The sequence below is a fragment of the Jaculus jaculus genome, chromosome 5 (assembly GCF_020740685.1).
Source record: "Jaculus jaculus isolate mJacJac1 chromosome 5, mJacJac1.mat.Y.cur, whole genome shotgun sequence".
NCBI lineage: Eukaryota > Metazoa > Chordata > Mammalia > Rodentia > Dipodidae > Jaculus > Jaculus jaculus.
The window spans coordinates 59,568,389-59,585,843 of NC_059106.1; the positions used below are offsets into that span (position 1 = coordinate 59,568,389).

Sequence of the window (17,455 nt, forward strand, 5' to 3'; positions counted from 1 at the left end):
CAGGCTAACCTGAAATTCACTATGTAGTCTCAGGCTGGCCTTGAACTCACAGTGATCCTCCTGCCTCTGACTCCTGAGTGCTGGGATTAAAGATGATTTTCTCTCCTCTTTACCTAACTACAAAGGGGAATTAGTTCAAATTATATAATCTCTAGGATGATTTATGAATCAGAAGAAATCTTATTCCTGTCCCAGCTTCACATCAGGATTGGAATATTGGAAGAATTTAACAATTCACTAAGAAGGAATTTAAAATGTTTATATGTGAGAGAGAGAGTGAGTGAGGATGGGCACGTCAGAGCCTTCAGTCACTGCAAATGAACTATAGACACATGCCACTTTGTGTATCTAGCTTACGTGGTTCTTGGGGAAATCAAACCTTGGTCCTTTGGCTAAGCCATCTCTGCAGCCTGGAAATATTTTTTTGAGAGAAGGTCTCTGTAATGTAGGATGGCCTCAAACTCACAGTAATCCTCCTGCCTCAGCCTCCCAAGTGATGGGGTTATAGACATGAGCCACCACTTCTGAAGTTAAATTTACATAGCAGGAACACTACTTTAAAACTAACATTTATTTATTCATTCGTTTTTTGAGGTAGGGTCTACCCTGGCTGAACTAGGACTCTCAGGCTGGACTTGAACTCATGGCAATCCTTTTACCTCTGCCTCTCCAGTGCTGGGATTAAAGGCTTGTGTCACCACGCTCCTTACACTTTTTTCTGTTGTTGTTTTTTCCAGGTAGGGTCTCACTCTAGCCCTAGCTAACCTAGAATTCACTATGTAGTCTCAGGGTAGCCTCAAACTCACAGCAATTCTCCTACCTCTGCCTCCTGAGTGTTGGGATTAAGGGTGTGTGTCATCATGCCTGGCTCATGCTTTTGTTGAGACAGGGTCTCATGTAGCTGGCCTCAAACTATGTAGCTGAGGATGACCTTCAGCTCCTGCCTCTACTTCTCAATTGATAGGATTAAAGGTGTGTGTCATCACACCCAGCCAACCTCCATTCTTAATCACTAGGGCTTCTGGAACTGGCTGAAAATGAGACATTTGGCTCTACATGCCAGGAAGGCCATATGCCAAGGAGCTTTGTCCTAACCTGGGGTTCTTCTTTCTAAACTGGCCAGGAAATAGTGGTGAAGAGCCTAAATCAGGCTGGATCAGGGCTCAAATGATAGCATGGGGCTGAAGTCACTACTTTCCAGTTTGTTTATTTTTTTTTTTTTGGAGGTAGGGCCTCACTCTAGCCCATGCTGATCTAGAATTTACTCAGGGTGGTCTCAAACTCAAGGCAATCCCCCTACCTCTGCTCCCAAGAGTGCTGTGATTAAAAGCATGCACCACCACACCTGGATTTTCCCTTTTTTTTTTTTTTTAAAGTATTGTCTTTATTTATTTGCAAGCAGAGAAAAGAGAAGAGAATGGGTGTGCCGGGGCCTCTAGCCACTGCAAATGAACTCGATATATGCACCACTTTGTGCATCTGCTAATGTGGGTACTGAGGAATCCAGGTTGTTAGGCATTGCAAGTGTCTTAACCACTGACCCATCTCTACAGCCACCCCACACCCACAGTTTTGCAAAGATATTTTTATTTATTTGCAAACAGAGATAGAGAATGAATGGTGGGTGGGGGAATAGGCACTCCAGATGCATGTGCCACTTTGTGCATCTGGATTTATGAGGGTACTGGGAAATCAAACCAGAGCTGTCAAGCTTTGCAAGCAAACACCTTTAACCACGGAACAATCCCTCCAACCCCATTTTTTTTTTTTTTCCTTTCTTCAATGCAGTCTCACCCTAGCCCACACTGCCCTGGAATTCTGTAGCCCAAGGCTGGCCTCAGACTCACAGAAATCCTCCTACCACAGTCTCCTAAGTGCTGCACTGGCATATGCCACCATGCCCCACTGACCCCCACAGGACAGTTGAAAAAGAACAGAAATCTTTCCAAGAAGCTCTTCTTTCCGTAGACCCCAATGGGATCAGGCTTCCTGGCCAACTGTGGGTCTTGCTAGTTCAGGGAGGTTCAAAGGGGTCCTCTTCATCAGGAAAGCCTTCCAACTCCACTCTATCTTCTAGTTGTTGTGGTCTATAATCCAGTCAGGAAATGCACACAGAGACCCTAAATTATGGTTAGTAGAATGACTGGGAAGGGCAGCATTCTTGGAAAGCACTGTGGTAGTGTGACTCAAGAACTGGGAAAGGAAGCACTAGAGGGATTGTTTTGTTTTAAAATGTCTTTTTTTTCTTTTTTAATTATTTCCAAGCAGAGAGATCGGAGACAGAGCGAGCCTCCAGCCACTGCCAACTAACTTTAGAGGCATGTACCACTGTGCATCTGGCTTTATGTGGGTACTGGGGAATTGGACCTGGGTCATTAGGTTTTGCAGGCATGTGCCTTAAACAACTGCTAAGCTATCTCCCCAGCCCCCAATTTCCTTATGTTTATTATTTATTTGAAAGCAACAGAGAGAGAAAGAGACAGAGAATGGGCGTGCCAGGGCCTCCAGCCACTGCAAACGAACTCCATATGCATGCGCCCCCCCTTGTGCATCTGGCTAATGTGGGTTCTGGGGAATTGAGCCTCGAACCAGGGTCCTTAGGCTTTACAGGCAAGCATTTAACCGCTAAGCCATCTCTCCAGCCCCCCAGCCCCCAATTTATTTTCTTTTCCCTTTCTTTTTAGGAGGTAGGGTCTTCCTCTAACCCTCTAACCTGGAATTACTCACTATGTAGTCTCAGGGTGGCCTCAAACTCATGGCGATCCTCCTACACCTGCCTCCCAAGTGCTGGAATTAAGGGCATGCCCGGTGCGTTATTTTAAGGTTGGTTATTCTGTCAGCCATACTGGAAGATGGTCTCTCTTATGCTGCATTTTAACCTGACTGAGCCCTACCTAGAACCCAGACATCTCTATCTTTCTGTACTGTGCACTCACCTCCACATCACCTGAGTATGCACAGGAACCTGAAACTCATTTTACCATCACAAACTTTACTTGTTCTTTTAAACTTTTTTTTTTTGTTTATTTATTTCAGAGCAACAGACACACAGAGAGAAAGAGACAGAGAGAGAGAGAGAGAGAGAGAGAGAAAATGGATGTGCCAGGGCCTCCAGCCACTGCAAACGAACTCCAGACACGTGCGCCCCCTTGTGCATCTGGCTAACGTGGGTCCTGGGGAATAAAGCCTCGAACCAGGGTCCTTAGGCTTCACAGGCAAGTGCTTAGCCACTAAGCCATCTCTCCAGCCCTACTTGTTCTTTTTTGTTAACAGGGTCTCATGTAACCTATGCTGACCTTAAATTTGCTATGCAACAGAGGCTGGCTTTGAACTCCAACCTTCCTGTCACTACCTTCTGAGTGCTGAGTGCCCAACTGAGAAACTACATTTATTCAAGGACCAAAAGTGATCTGAAAATCAAGCTGTGGTTGCTGTCCATCTCCACTCAATAAATGCAGACGGTGCCTGGAGATGAGGCTGTAATGCTGAGTGACGTCTTGTAGCCCCTACATGTGGTCTGCTGAAAGCTGAGGCCTGGGGTGGGTATGCATCAAAAGCATGGCCACAGCCACGGTTCTGTTTAAAAAGCACAGCACCCACCTACAGGCCCTGACGAAGGTTTTGTCTAGAAGCCAGGGCGTCAGAGTTCCTGGGCTCCAGGCTCCACGGGTGACTCACAGTCCACCCCAGGCTGTGCCTCCTGGCCTCAGTTTCCCTTGCTTGCTCAGTTGGTACTCCCCACCTACTGTGCAGGTATTAATAGGGGTGGGGTGCTTTGAACTCCTCAGATGAAAGAAGCCGGAGAGGTCGCACCCAGTTATTACCCCCTCTACCAGCCAGGCGTGGGAGCTGAGGCCGGCTGACTTCGTACTGTTCAGCTGCACAGCACAGAGCCCCTCACACTCTTGCCTTCAGCCACGGCCATCCAAACTGGGAAGCAAAGACCTGTCACCCATGCTAATGCTGCTTCAGAAAAGAGTTCCCTAAACTGAACTCCCCAGCTAGTCAAACAAAACAAAACAAAAAACAGCACTAGTCAAAAACCTACTTTTAGGCTGGGAAGAAGGCTCAACAATTGTGCTTGCCTGCAAAGCCCAAGGACCTGGGTTTAACCCCACCCCACCCCCTAGTTCCCACATAAAGCCAGATGCAGAGTGACACATGTGCCTAGAGTTGTCTGCAGCAGCTGAAGGCCCTGGTGCACTCATTTTCTCTGACTCCTTTCTCTCTCTCTGCTTGCAAATAAAATAAAGTACTTAAAAAAAAATCCTTCTCTTAATCTGTGATTTATGAGTCATAAATCATTTACAGGTGCCGGAGTTTTTTTTCTCTTGACTGACTACAATCCCATGGGATAGGGCTGCACTTTTCACCAGCAATACACCAAAGCAGGGACACTCACAGTTCAGTCGCAGAGCAGTAGACCAAGGAGCCAGGGCGATTAAGGTCCAAGCTCATCTTTCTGTTTCCTACCTTTGTGATACTCCCCATCTTATTTATCTCTGGGGTTGTTCAAAACACGTGAGGACATGTGTGGAGGCATTTCGTAAAACGCCAATCCCTTTATATGTGTTGACGGTGGTTAAGGTCAACAAATAGACTGCTGGTACAACCATTTTACTACAGCCATCAATCCTCCACCTAGCTCCAGGTTAAAAGGGCAAATATAGGTCTAGGGTGCCACCTACTGGTTTCCAAAACGAACTGCACTACTGGTTTTTTTTAAACTAACAAAGAAAATGCAAAGTATCAGTATTTTCCAGTTTAAGTTATCTCAATTTTTGCATACTTTCTAAATTGTGCTATTATACACTTAATATTTTTACTTAACTCATGAGATAGGGTCTCATGAAAATCCCAGCCTTCACCTCTCAGGTGCTGGGATTAAAGTCACGTGCAGTGGGGATTGAGTCTGACCTTGTGCATACTAGCTAGGCAAGCACTGTCTGTGTCAATGAACTACACCCTCAGTACATTTTTTTAATTTTTCAACGTAGGGTCTTACTTTAGCCTAGGCTGACCTGGCAATAATTCTGTAGTCATAGGCCTGCCTCAAACAGTGATCCACCTACCTCAGCCTCCTGAGGGGAAGGCATGTGCCACACCTGGCCTCAGTCCAACTTCAGGGCAGGTGCCTTAATTGCTAAGCCATCTCTCCAGCCTCTCGGTCCAATTGTTTTGTTTGTATGTTTTTCGAGGTAGAGTCTCACACTAGCTCAGGCTCACCTGGAATACACTATGTAGACTCAGGGTGGCCTTGAACTCACAGTGATCCTCCTACCTCTGCTCCCAAGTGCTGGGATTAAAGTCGTGCACCACCATGCCCAGCTCCTCAATACAATTTTTAATCACTTAAATTGACTAGTTAACTGTTGCCAAAAATTGAATATAAACATAAAATAATGAAAATAAGATATTAAATATGATCCTGCTACAAATGTCACCTGTGAGGGTTTGAGCTTGTTAAAACTGATCATCAGCAAAACATGGAGTGTGTCAATTCTCTAGTTTGAATAATCCCATGCAATGGGGAACCACTGAAAAAACAAGGGAAACAACCCTTTGTTCTGCCCAAACCCATGGGCCCTGAAGGTTGAAGAAAAGTTGAGGCCACAAAAAAATAGAAAATAAACTATATTATAGCACATTCCTGTACTGCCCAAGTAGAGCCAGTCCTCATCTTGTGGACAGCACTTCTGAGAGGCAGGACCCAGCGGTCAAGGGTACTGCTGAGGCTATAGGTGTTCTCTCTCCCTTCTGGCTCTTGATCCAGAAGTCCTTTGTAGAGCTGAGTGTCCCCTTTAGTGTCCCCGAGCCAGCTGGGAGGCTTCCTTGTGCACCTGCAGTCTGAGCGGTCTGCTGGCGTGTGCTATGGCTGCATTGCTTCCTGCTCTGCTGGCAGCTCTGAAGGTGCCTGGTACTTCTCCTGGATGCCCAGAGTGCTGAGGAGGGGTGTGTCAAGGCTTACAACACAGGCAGAGGATGGGGTGGGGCTTGACTGGGCAGGATCTGACCTCTACTGATGCACCTCCTCACCCTCTAAACATGCCCTTCTTCTTCCCTCGTTACTGTAGGCTGGGGAGATGGCTCAGCTTAAAGGTGCTTTGCTTGCAAAGCCTGGCTGCCAACCTGGGTTCAATTCCCCAGCACCCATGTAAAGCTGCTTATTGGCCAGACTCATTTGCAGCGGCAAGAGATCTTGTCTAAAAGAAGGTGGAGGGAGCTGGGGAGATGGTGTAACCGTTAAAATGCTTGCCTGTGAAGCCTAAGAACCCAGGTTTGATTCCATAGTTCCCAATGTAAACCAGACGCACAAGGTGGCACATGACTAAAAAAAAAAAAGTGGGGGCTGGAGAGATGGCTTAGCAGTTAAGCGCTTGCCTGTGAAACCTAAGGACCCCGGTTCAAGGCTCGGTTCCCCAGGTCCCACGTTAGCCAGATGCACAAGGGGGCGCATGCGTCTGGAGTTCGTTTGCAGTGGCTGGAAGCCCTGGCGCGCCCATTCTCTCTCTCTCCCTCTATCTGTCTTTCTCTCTATGTCTGTCGCTCTCAAATAAATAAATTAAAAAAAAATGAACAAAAAAAAAAAGTGGGGGCTGGAGAGATGGCGTAGCGGTTAAGCGCTTGCCTGTGAAGCCTAAGGACCTCAGTTTGAGGCTCGATTCCCCAGGACCCACGTTAGCCAGATGCACAAGGGGGCGCACATGTGTCTGGAGTTTGTTTGCAGGGCCCATGGAAGCCCTGGCGCGCCCATTCTCTCTCTTTCTCTCTCTGTCTGTTGCTCTCAAATAAATAAATAAAAATAAAAAAAAATTAAAACAAAAAAGTGGAGCAGACAACTCTTCTGACCTCTACATGCACACCCTGGCACATGTGTGTCCAAACACACACACATGCAAGTAAATAATAATAATTAAAAATAATAATAATAAAAAAGCCGGGTGTGGTGGCACACGCCTTTAAGCCCAGCACTCAAGAGGCAGAGGTAGGAGGATTGCTGTGAGTTCGAAGCCATCCTGAGACTATATAATGAATTCCAGGTCAGCCTGGGCTAGAAGATCCTACCTCAAAAAAACAAAAGAAAACAAACAAACAAAAAGCACTTGGGAGGCAGAGGTAGGATGACTGCTGAGTTCAAGACTACCCTGAGGCAGGGACAACTTTCTGTTTGGGCTACTGGGTGCCTCCTACTTTTACTTTTCTCTGGAATAGGTCACAAATCATATTCACTAAGTGCAAAGAGAAGGGATTGCCAACACTGACTACATGTGAAACAGCTCTTGGTCCTTTCATCAGGAACTGCATGCTTTATTGCCATCATTGATACCCATCTGTTCTGGGCTGGGGAGATGGCTCAGTTGTTTAAGCCACTTGCTTGCAAAGCCTGTTGGTCCAGGTTTGATTCCCCACTTCCCACATACAGCCAGATGCACAAGGTGGCGCATGCACCTGAAATTTGTTTGCAGTATTAAGAGCCGCTGGTGTGTCCATTCATTCTCATTCTCTCATAAATTTTCTTACATAACCATCTGTTCTTACGAGCTTTGTTACCCACATGCAAAAGGCCCTGACGGATCAAAAGTGCTGGCTGCAATGACTTCCCTCAATATCCAAGGACTCTGACTCCAGCATCCTGTATAGATGCAAAGTCTAGACCATCAGCCTAGAGGGCCTGGACTTCCCTTTACTGCCTCACACATGGCCTTTGACCAGAAGGACATCTTCACTGGTCACCAACCTCGCTTTAAAGGCCTAGCTGCTTTTGGAAAGCTCTAGATGTCCAATGGCACCCTCAGACATACAGCATCAGCCAGCTCCTGTTTCAGCCAGAGACAAACCTGTCTCCACTACTCAGTCACCAACGTAGTAGTCTAGCTCCTCTCAACCCATTCTGTTTTGAGGCAGGATCTTATGCTGGCCCAGGATGACCTGTAACTCATTCCATACCTTAGCTGGCCTTGAACTCCTGACAGTCCTCCTACCTCAGCAGTCTAAGTGCTAAGACTGAAGGCCTGAGCCACCATGCCCAGATCTTTTTTTTTTTCCCTTCTATTTTGTCTATAAACATTTTACCTAGCAAGACATTAAGAACTGTCCTGTCTACACAACCATAATCATATGTGGAGATCAAACTAGTTGGAAAGCTAACTGGATGCAATAAGGATAATCTTTCCACAGGCTAAACCTCAGGACATGGAAAACTATGAACCTTGGATGTGGCTTCTTGAAGACTGGGGGAAATGTCCACCTTCTCCAAAGATTTCCTGATGAAATAAATCTAAAAAGAACAACTCCTGAGCCATCCTAACATTCACGAGCCCATCAAAATGTGGTCTGCCTTATGCTCTGACTACCCATAGCTTTTTTTTTTTTCAAGGCAGGGTCTCACGCTAGCCCAGGCTGACCTGGAATTCACTATGTATTCTCAGGGTGGCCTCCAACTCACAGCGATCCTCCTACCTCTGCCTGCTGAGTGCTGGGATTAAAGGTGTGCACCACCACGCCAGCTTCCCCATAGCTTTGACTGCTTGAAGCTATACAAAAGCTGCGAGCACAGTCAGTTTGGGGAGCACGCCAGTGCATTCCCCTGACCTGCCATTAAATATGTTGCATGTTGTGTGTTCATTTCATGTTTATCCAAACACTGCAGGATGGTGCTGCAGCAATCATTTTCCATACTTGGAAGGGCTTTCCAAAATGTGCATCATGATTGAGAGTTCAAGGCCAGCCGGTACTACATAGGAAGTTTCATGCTAGTCTGGCTAAAAATGAAACCTTGTCTTATCTCAAAACGCCAAAGTTTGCTGGGCATGGTGATACACACTTTTAATCTCAGCACTCGGGAGGCAGAGGTAGGAGGTTCCCCATGAGTTCAAGGCCACCCTGAGAATGCATAGTGAATTCCAGATCAGCCTGGGCTAGAGTGAAACCCTACCTCGAAAAACCAAATAAAATAAAATAAAAAACCCACAGAATTAAACAAATCAATAAATTTTAAAAAATTCTTATCCATGAGCTGATTCTACAAATCTTTTCTCTTTTTCCTTCCTTTTTTTTTTTTTTTTTTTTTCTGAGGTAGGGTCTCACTCTAGCCCAGGCTGACCTGGAATTTACTATGCAGTCTCAGAGTGGCCTTGAACTCATGGCGATCCTCCTACCTCTGCCTCCTGAGTACTGGGATTAAAGGCGTGCACCACCACGCCTGGTTTATGTCTCTTTTTTTGAATTATGCACAGCAGGCAAGCACTCTACCACTGAAGTCCTGAAGTCCACACACTCCTACAAAGCACTCAAGCTCTCCATATTTCCCACACCTCCCTTTCCCCTTCACATGCATTATCAGTCAAACCAAATCCCTTGCCAAATCCCAATGACCAAATGCGCTTTCACTTCCAGGCTTTTATGCTGGTGATTTCTTTTGGTCATTATCTTCCCTGGTTCTCAGTACAGCCAACCCTGAAGCCTTCTAATTTAATATAAGAGAGTCACCACTGAACCCAACTGGTCACTATGAGATCAGTTGCTGACAGGGTGGTGACCACAATCCCTATGACCATTCCCAAGCTGTAGCAAGAATGTGAGTAAGGTGAGGGAGTAAGGATACGAGGAGAAGTGGAAGTCAGCTCCCATTGCAGCAGACATCATGGCCCCTAGGCTTCGTTGCTCCTGGACTCCGAAACAGTAGCCATTGGCTTTATCCACAGCCTGCAGGACTCGCTGGATGCTGTCCTTGTCCTGAGCAGGAAAGAGACATAACTGTAGAACTGACACAGGAATACCAAACTGAGGCTTTACTAATTGCTTCCAGGCTCCAAACACACCCTCCTCTTTCTCAGGACACTTCTATGTCTATGTAGCTGGGATGGCTCTCCAGGATCCAGAAGCCTAGCTAAATCCTGTCTCTCCTGACTGACTACCTATTCAGGTTAGAATAGTTAAGTTCCTCTATGCATACTCAGCCCCCTGGGTTTGTTGCTATTGTAGATGGCATCCCTGACACCTTAGACAATTACTTATAAGCCAGGTATGGTGGCACACGCCTTTAACCCCAGCACTCGGAAAGCAGAGGTAAGAGGATCACCGTGAGTTCGAGGCCAACCTGAGACTACATAGTGAATTCCAGATCACCCTGAATTAAAGCAAGCCACTACCTTGAAAAACCAAAAATAGAAAAAGAATTGTCTAGTACCTCATCTGATCTCTAACTTGACCATACAGCCATTAAGATCAGAGTCCCAAGTCAAGGTACCTTCAGTGCCTGCCACAGTCCTACTACTATTAGACACACAGTAAGTATATGTTACTTGTTTTCTCATCTATACACACTAGTGAGACTAGTACATACATTACAATGGAATGCACAGATCAAAATAACTCACGTTCAGTCCTCAGCACAGTGCCTAGCAGGGAAAGCATTCAATGAGTGGAGGCTGTTACATATGTACACTACAATTCTCCTCCTCACTTTAAAAGAGAAAAGCGGCACGGTTGTGCACATTTGTTTATTTTGTTTTTTTGAGATAGGGCATCACTCTAGTCCAGGCTGACCTGGAATTTACCATGTAGTCTCAGGGTGGCCTTGAACTCAAGGCAATCCTCCTACCTGCCTCCCAGTGTTGGGATTAAAGGCGTGCGCCACCACTCACCTGGCTGGTTGTGCACATTTTTAATCCCAGCACTCAGGAGGCAGAGATACGAGGATCTCTGTGAGTTTAAGGCCACCTTAGAGTGAATTCCATGTCAGCTTGGGCTAGAGTAAGACTGTACCTTAAAAAAAAAAAAAAAAAAAAGCAAGCAAGCTTGTTGTGGTGGCACACGCCTTTAATCCCAGCACTCAGGAAGCAGAGGTAGGAGAATCACTGAGTTCAAGGCCATCCTGAGACTACATAGTGAATTCCAGGTCAGCCTGGGCTAGAGCCTGGACTACAGTGAAACAGTACCTCGAAAACAAAACAAAAAAAGTATAGCATCAGGGATGGAAAAGGCAACTTAGCTCAGGTTCACCTACTGCAGAAAGGAATCTGCGGCTTTCTTTGCAGGGGGCAAGATGAGAGAGACAGGACTGGGAAATGCTTGCAAAGTCAACACAGGTATCTAGCAAAATAGGCTCAACACAGTCTCCTGGCACTGTTGAAGTCCTTTGGTGACTTTCTGGACTCACTCATATTCATACTCAGAAAGGAACATATAGAGAGAGGGCCAAAAGACCATTGTTTGAATGACCCCTGCCAAGCTTTCTCTGCCTTTGGTCAGCGAGTCCCAGGCACATCAGAGCCTATGGCCACAAACAGGCCTCTCAGTCCCCAATACCTGGATATTCAAAGGGATAAAGGAGACCAGGCTGTAGTCTTCGATCAGCTGCACCAGTTTCTCATTGAGCTGGCGGTAGTGGCTGAAGAAAGGGTCAGAAGCCAAGTGATCGAGCAGGTAGGAAAGGTCTAGGACCTCCGTATAGTAGTCCAAGTTGAAGGCTAAAAAAAAAAAAAAGACACCAGGGTTCAGGGCAAGCTGGCATTAGACTAAGGACCTGAGAACTGGGATGATATTTTCTTTTTTGGTGTCATGAGACAGTACCTCACACAGCAACGGGGTAATGACAACCCTGTCCAGACTGGCTTTGAACTTTGTTTTTTGTTTTTTTTGTTTTTTAATGGTTTTTCGAGGTAGGGTTTCACTCTAGCCCAGGCTGACCTGGAATTCACTATGGAGTCTCAGGGTGGCCTCGAACTTACAGCGATCCTCCTACCTCTGCCTCCCAAGTGCTGGGATTAAAGGCGTGCGCCACCACGCCCAGCTAAGTGAACTTTGTTTTTCTAGTTAAGAGTCTTCCTCTAGCCCAGGCTGACTTGGAACTCATTATGTGGTCTGGCCTCAAACTCAAACCTCCTACTTATGCCTCCCGAGTGATGGGATTAAAGGTGTGGTAGTTTGATGATTCAGGTGTCCCTCATAAGCATAGGTGTTCTGAATGCTAAGTTTCCAGCTAATGGAGATTTAGGAACTAATGCCTCCTGGAGGCAGTATATTGTTGGGGGTGGGCTTATGGGTGTTATAGCCAGTTTCCCCATGCCAGTGTTTGCCACACTCTCCTGTTGCTATTGTCCACCTTATGTTGGCCAGGGGGTGATGACTACTCTCTGCTCATGCTATTGTTTTCTCTGCCATTATGGAGCTTCCCCTTGAGTCTGTGAGCCAAAATAAATCCTTTTTTCCCAAAAGTGGTTCTTGGATGGGTGATTTCTGCCAGCAAGGTGGACCTGACTGCAATAAAAGGCATGTGCCACCACGCCCAGCTTTGTTTGGAACTTTTAAATTTAATTTTATTTGAGAGAGAATGGGCACACCAGGATCTCTAGCCACTGCAATGAACTCCAGATGCATGCACCCCTTGTGCAACTGGCTTACATGGGTCCTGGAAAATTGGTCCTTAGGCTTCGCAGGCAAACACCTTAACCACTAAGCCATTTCCCCAGCCCTGCTTGGAACTTTAAACAAAAAAAATAAAAATAAAAAAAAATTTTTTTTTTTTTTGTTTATTTGACAGAGAAGGCGGGGAGAGAAAGAGAGAGAGAATATGGTTGTGCCGGGGCCTCCAGCCACTGCAAATGAACTCCAGATGTGTGAGGCCCCTTGTGTATCTGGCTAACATGGGTCCTGGGGAATAGAACCTGGATCCTTTGGCTTTGCAGGCAAATGCCTTAATGGCTAAGCCAGCTCTCCAGCCCCTGCTTGGAAGTTTTGATGGTCCTCCCGCCTCAGCCTCCCAGGAACTGGAAGTACAGACACAAGCCATCACACCTGCCTTCTTTTATCTACATTCACTCAAATATTTGTTGCTAAAATGACATGAAGATGCTAAAGAAAACCACTTCTGTTAGACCCAGTGGTCCAAATGCAAGGTCTACCTGGGCTACTTAGTGAGACTTCAACTCAAAATAAAAAGACAGGGGTGGGTTCAGAGATAGTTCAGCAGTTAAAGGTGCTTACTTTAAAAGTAATGAGGGGACTGGAGAGATGGCTCAGTAGCTAAAGCACTTGCCTTCTGAGCCCAACGACCTCAATTCAAACCCCAGTACTCATGCATCTGGCGTTCATTTGCAGTGGCTAGAAGCTCTGGTGTACCAAGTCTCTCTGTCTCTCTTCTATCTTTTTCTCTTTGCTTGCAAACAAAAAATGTATTTAAAAAAGAAGAAAGAAGAAGCCAGGTGCGGTGGCGCATGCCTTTAATCCCAGCACTCGGGAGGCAGAGGTAGGAGGATCGCCGTGAGTTCAAGGCCACCCTGAGACTACGTAGAGAATTCCAGGTCAGCCTGGGCTATATCGAGACCCTACCTTGAAAAACCAAAGTAAAGAGGACCAGAGATTTATCTCAGTGATACAAACAGAATACTACCCACTCCCTGAAATAAATAAAAACCAACAATCAAAAAACATATATATAGACAAGTATCTAACTCATCAGACCATTGTGAGGATTAAAGATGATCACCTACCACCCACTACATTTGCTCAATGGTGGTCAATAGCAATACAAAACAAGACCTGGGAACTATGCTAAGTCCCTGTCACATGAATCTCACAATTAGATACACAAAGTAAGGACTGGCAAAATTTCTATCAAATTTCCACTAAAGGAGGACCACAGGCCTCCCGACGCTATCCATTTGTGCCCACCAAGCTCATTGGGCTCCTTATCAACATTGCTCCCTAAGGTAAGCTGAGGGACTGTGGGTTAAGGTGGTCCCTCTGAGCTGCTAACAAGTCTTCATGTCCAAACTGGCAGCTACCTCCCATCCCTGCACAAGGCTAATGTCATGCCATTTTCCCAACAACCTCCCTTATTTTAGTTGTTTTTTTTTTCTTTTCTTTTAGTTTTTTTTAGATTTTTATTTTATTTTATTCAATTGCAAGCGGGTGTGGGGGGACAGAGAGAGAAAACGGGCGTGCCAGGGCCTCTAGCCACTGCAAACAAACTTCATGCATGCACCCCCTTGGTGCATCTGGCTTATGAGAGTACTGGGGACTCGAACCTGGGTCCTTTGGCTTTTCAGGCAAACACCTTAACTGCTAAGCCATCTCTCCAGCCCACTTTTAGTTTTTTGTTTGTTTGGTTTTTCCAGGTAGGGTCAAGCTCTAGCTCAGGTGGACCTGGAATTCACTATGTGGTCTCAAGATGGCCTAGAACTCATGGTGACCCTCCAGTCTCTGCTTCCTGAGTGCTGGAATTAAAGGCATGTGTCACCATGCCTGGTGCTTCTGATGTTATTTAACAAACTGATGCCTCTAGCAATACAAAGCACTAATTTGTTGGGGGAAAATGTTGGCAGTGGGACACTACACAAACCCCCTATCTTGTACCAACCAGCTTCTGCCTCAATTTTCCATACTTTATGCTTGACTGGTACTTTCTGCCACATGAGGGTACAGCTATAAGCACCTGTCTACTGACTTACACTTCACATAGGTAGATTTTTTTTTTTTTTTTTTTCCAAGGTAGGGTCTTGCTTCAGCCAAGGCTGACCTGGAACTCACTATGTAGTTTCAGGCTGGCCTTGAACTCACAGTGATCCTCCTACCTCGGCCTCCTGAGTGCTGAGATTAAAGGTGTGCGCCACCACACTCAGCATTATATACATACATATATGTATGTATTTTATATCTTATTTATTTGAAAGAAAGGAAGAGAAAGAGGCATACAGAGAGAAAATGGGTGCACCAGGGCCTCTAGCTGCAAACTCCAGCCACGCGTTCCACTTTGTGCACTTGGCTTACATGGTTACTGAGGAATAAACTTCAGTCCTTTGGCTTCTCAGGCAAGCATCTAACCGCTAAGCCATCTCTCCAGCCCAGGTATTTTGATTTTATCAGCCCAAACTAATACAGCACTTCTTCCCCTCAGGACCTTCTACCTAGGGCAGTCCTCCAGTTGCTTCCTTTCAGCACTCAGGGGTCAGTTTAGATGGCATTACCACTAGTACTGAATCACTTCTTTCACTGTCAGCCACTCACTGTCTTATCAACTTCTTTTAATTCTTCCACAATATATAGCTAGCTCCTAGCCACAAAACTTACAACAGTATCTGGCACAAAGAAGATGGGCAGGAGCTGGAACCTGGAGTGGATACTATCACCAGGCCATGCCTGGTCCCAGAAGCAGCTTTCTTCATGCTTCATCACAGCCCAGCTGCTGCCCTACTCCTTCATGTTCCAAAGGAGTTCTTACCCAACTTCCCATAGTGCTCAATGAGGTCCATCTTGGAGAGGACATTGACATGGGGCAACTCCACATGCAGCATGGTGGCCAGAGAGGTGCACAGTACTGAAATGAACTTGGCTGGATCTGTGCAGTAGTGAGAATCCACCAGATGGACTGCAGTCAACTATGAGGGGAAGACAGAATGAGAGTGACCGAGGAGGCAGGCATATCTGGGCCTGATCTCTCATCAGACTGAAAGTTGGAGACTAAGAGTAAGCCTGCTTCAGTAGTGTTTGCCTGCTGTTTTTTTCTTTTGGTTTTGTTTTGTTTTTGAGGTAAGGTCTCACTCTAGCTCAGACTGACCTGGAATTCACTATGGAGTTTCAGGGTAGCCTTGAACTCTTATCTTCCTGCCTCTGCCTCCCGAGTGCTGGGATTAAAGGCATGTGCCACTTTGCCAGTGTTTCCCTGCTTTTGTTATACTTGAGACAGGGTCTCATGCAGCCTGGGCTGGCCTTGAGCTTGTGATCCTTCTGCCTCTAATTCCCAAATGGTGAGCTTCCAGGCAAGCCCAGCTATTCTATTTTACTGTAATTGCCAATCTCTGAAAATGGGGAGTATTTGTTTCTTGTAAGATACCACCCCCACCCCACTTCAACAGTGCTGGAGGCTGAATCCAGAGCCTTGTGCTTGCTAGGCAAGTGCTCTATCACTGAGCTAAATCTCCAATCCCTCCTACAAGGTACTTTGCATTGAGCCTTCTAATAAACAACAGATTCAACTTAAACTGTATCTGCCTCATTCTTTGTGCCTGTTTCTACGAGTGTGGGTACACATGCGTGTGTGTGGAGATGAGGTGTCTTCCTCAATCGCTCTCCACTTTATTGAGACAGGATTTCTTACTGAACCTGGAGCTCACTAATTTGGTTAGACATAACAGTCTGCAAACCAGAGGGATCCCACGTCCACCTCCCCCGTGCTGGGCCAGCTTTCACATGGGTGCTGGGTAACCAAAATCAGGTCCCCATGCACACATGGAAGCGCTTTACCGACCCAGCCATCTTCCCAACCACTCTTCCTCCACTCGTTCATTTGCACTTTTTTGTTTTGAGGAAGGGTCTCACTGTAGTTCAGGCTGACATGGAATTCACTATGTAGTCCCCGGCTGGCATCCAACTGATGGTGATCCTTCTACCTCTGCCTTCTGAGTGCTTGGATTAAAGGCGTATGCCACTATCGCCAGCCTTCACATGCACTTTTGTAGCCAATTTACAACCACCATCTGTGCCACTTTCTACATAATTCTTCCCATTATTTTCAAAGCTTTGAACTTGGGTTTGACAAATGACAAAACCGAAGTTCTGAGATGACTTACCCAAACCACACAGCAGTTGGTGGGAGAGCCAAAATTCGAACTCACAACGGCTTAAATTTTATTCCAAAGCAACTTTAGCCCACCCTCCCATCTCACTGTGTGACACGGGGGCATGGCATCTGTCTTCCATCCCTGTTTCGGACTCCAGCTGCAAAAGAGGCCTACCCGACCCCCAAGGACGCACCCTTAGGTCCCACTGAGCCATCTGGGAGAAGATGCTGCGCAGGGCTCCATGGTGTGTGCAGAGCTCCACCTGGCCGGGGCAGTCGAAGAGGAAGTAGTGGCCGCGGAGGGGGGCGAGCTTGGCGCGCAGCCAGTCCAGGTTGGCTTCGAGGTACTCCATGCAATAGAGCAGGCCGCCGTTGGGGCCCAGCCGCAGCGCCTCCATCACGTCGCCCAACCCCACCAGCTCGCCCACGTCCACCGCGCACTCGTAGGGCAGCCCTTCGTTGGCGGGATCCAGGTTCACCACCGCTACGCGCCGGCCCAGCGCCCGCAGAAACTCGCTCATGCCCCGGCAGTACGTGGTCTTCCCCGAGCCCGGGGGACCGATCACCGCCTGCCCGAAGGCCGTGGCGGGAGCCGCCTCCGCCATGGGCAGAGCCGGGCCGCGGGTGGGGCAGGCCAGCCCGGCGGTGCCCAGGGGCCGTCCAGAGGGCAAGAACAGAACCTACACCCCGACAGAGGTGCACATCACCCGGTAGACGGGCCCAGGCACAACTTCCGGACAGCGCCGGAAACGGCGACCGCTGAGGAAGTCCCGCCCACACAGCCACGCAGGCGCAGAAATCTCTCACTGGTGCCGGAGCCTTAGAATTCCCAGACTGCGGCCAGGATAGGAGAGGGCTCAGGTCGTGACCTCGTTTATTCTCCTGTGGATTCGC

At 47.0% G+C, this 17,455-nt stretch overlaps 1 protein-coding gene across 1 annotated transcript; it reads right to left on the reverse strand.

The window, feature by feature from the left end:
• Positions 1 to 5,323: 5,323 nt before the first annotated feature.
• Gpn2 (GPN-loop GTPase 2) lies at positions 5,324 to 17,192 on the reverse strand. Its single transcript, XM_004671220.2, has 5 exons — positions 16,756 to 17,192; positions 15,224 to 15,380; positions 11,311 to 11,471; positions 9,605 to 9,735; positions 5,324 to 5,942 (listed from the first exon to the last, which is right to left on the reverse strand). The coding sequence occupies exons 1-5, from the start codon at positions 17,164 to 17,166 to the stop codon at positions 5,870 to 5,872; spliced, it is 933 nt and encodes a 310-aa protein (XP_004671277.1). The 5' UTR covers positions 17,167 to 17,192; the 3' UTR covers positions 5,324 to 5,869.
• Between the last annotated feature and the right edge of the window lie 263 nt (positions 17,193 to 17,455).

Bases quoted from the DNA above. Each gene is read 5' to 3' on its own strand.
- Gpn2 (XM_004671220.2), bottom strand. From the start codon at position 17,166: ATGGCGGAGGCGGCTCCCGCCACGGCCTTCGGGCAGGCGGTGATCGGT. The intron at 15,381-16,755 runs GTGCGTCCTTGG...TTCCCCTCATAG, and splicing joins TGGCTCAGTGGGACCTAAGG to TTGACTGCAGTCCATCTGGT. The intron at 9,736-11,310 runs GTATTGGGGACT...TTTCCTGCTCAG, and splicing joins TTATCCCTTTGAATATCCAG to GACAAGGACAGCATCCAGCG.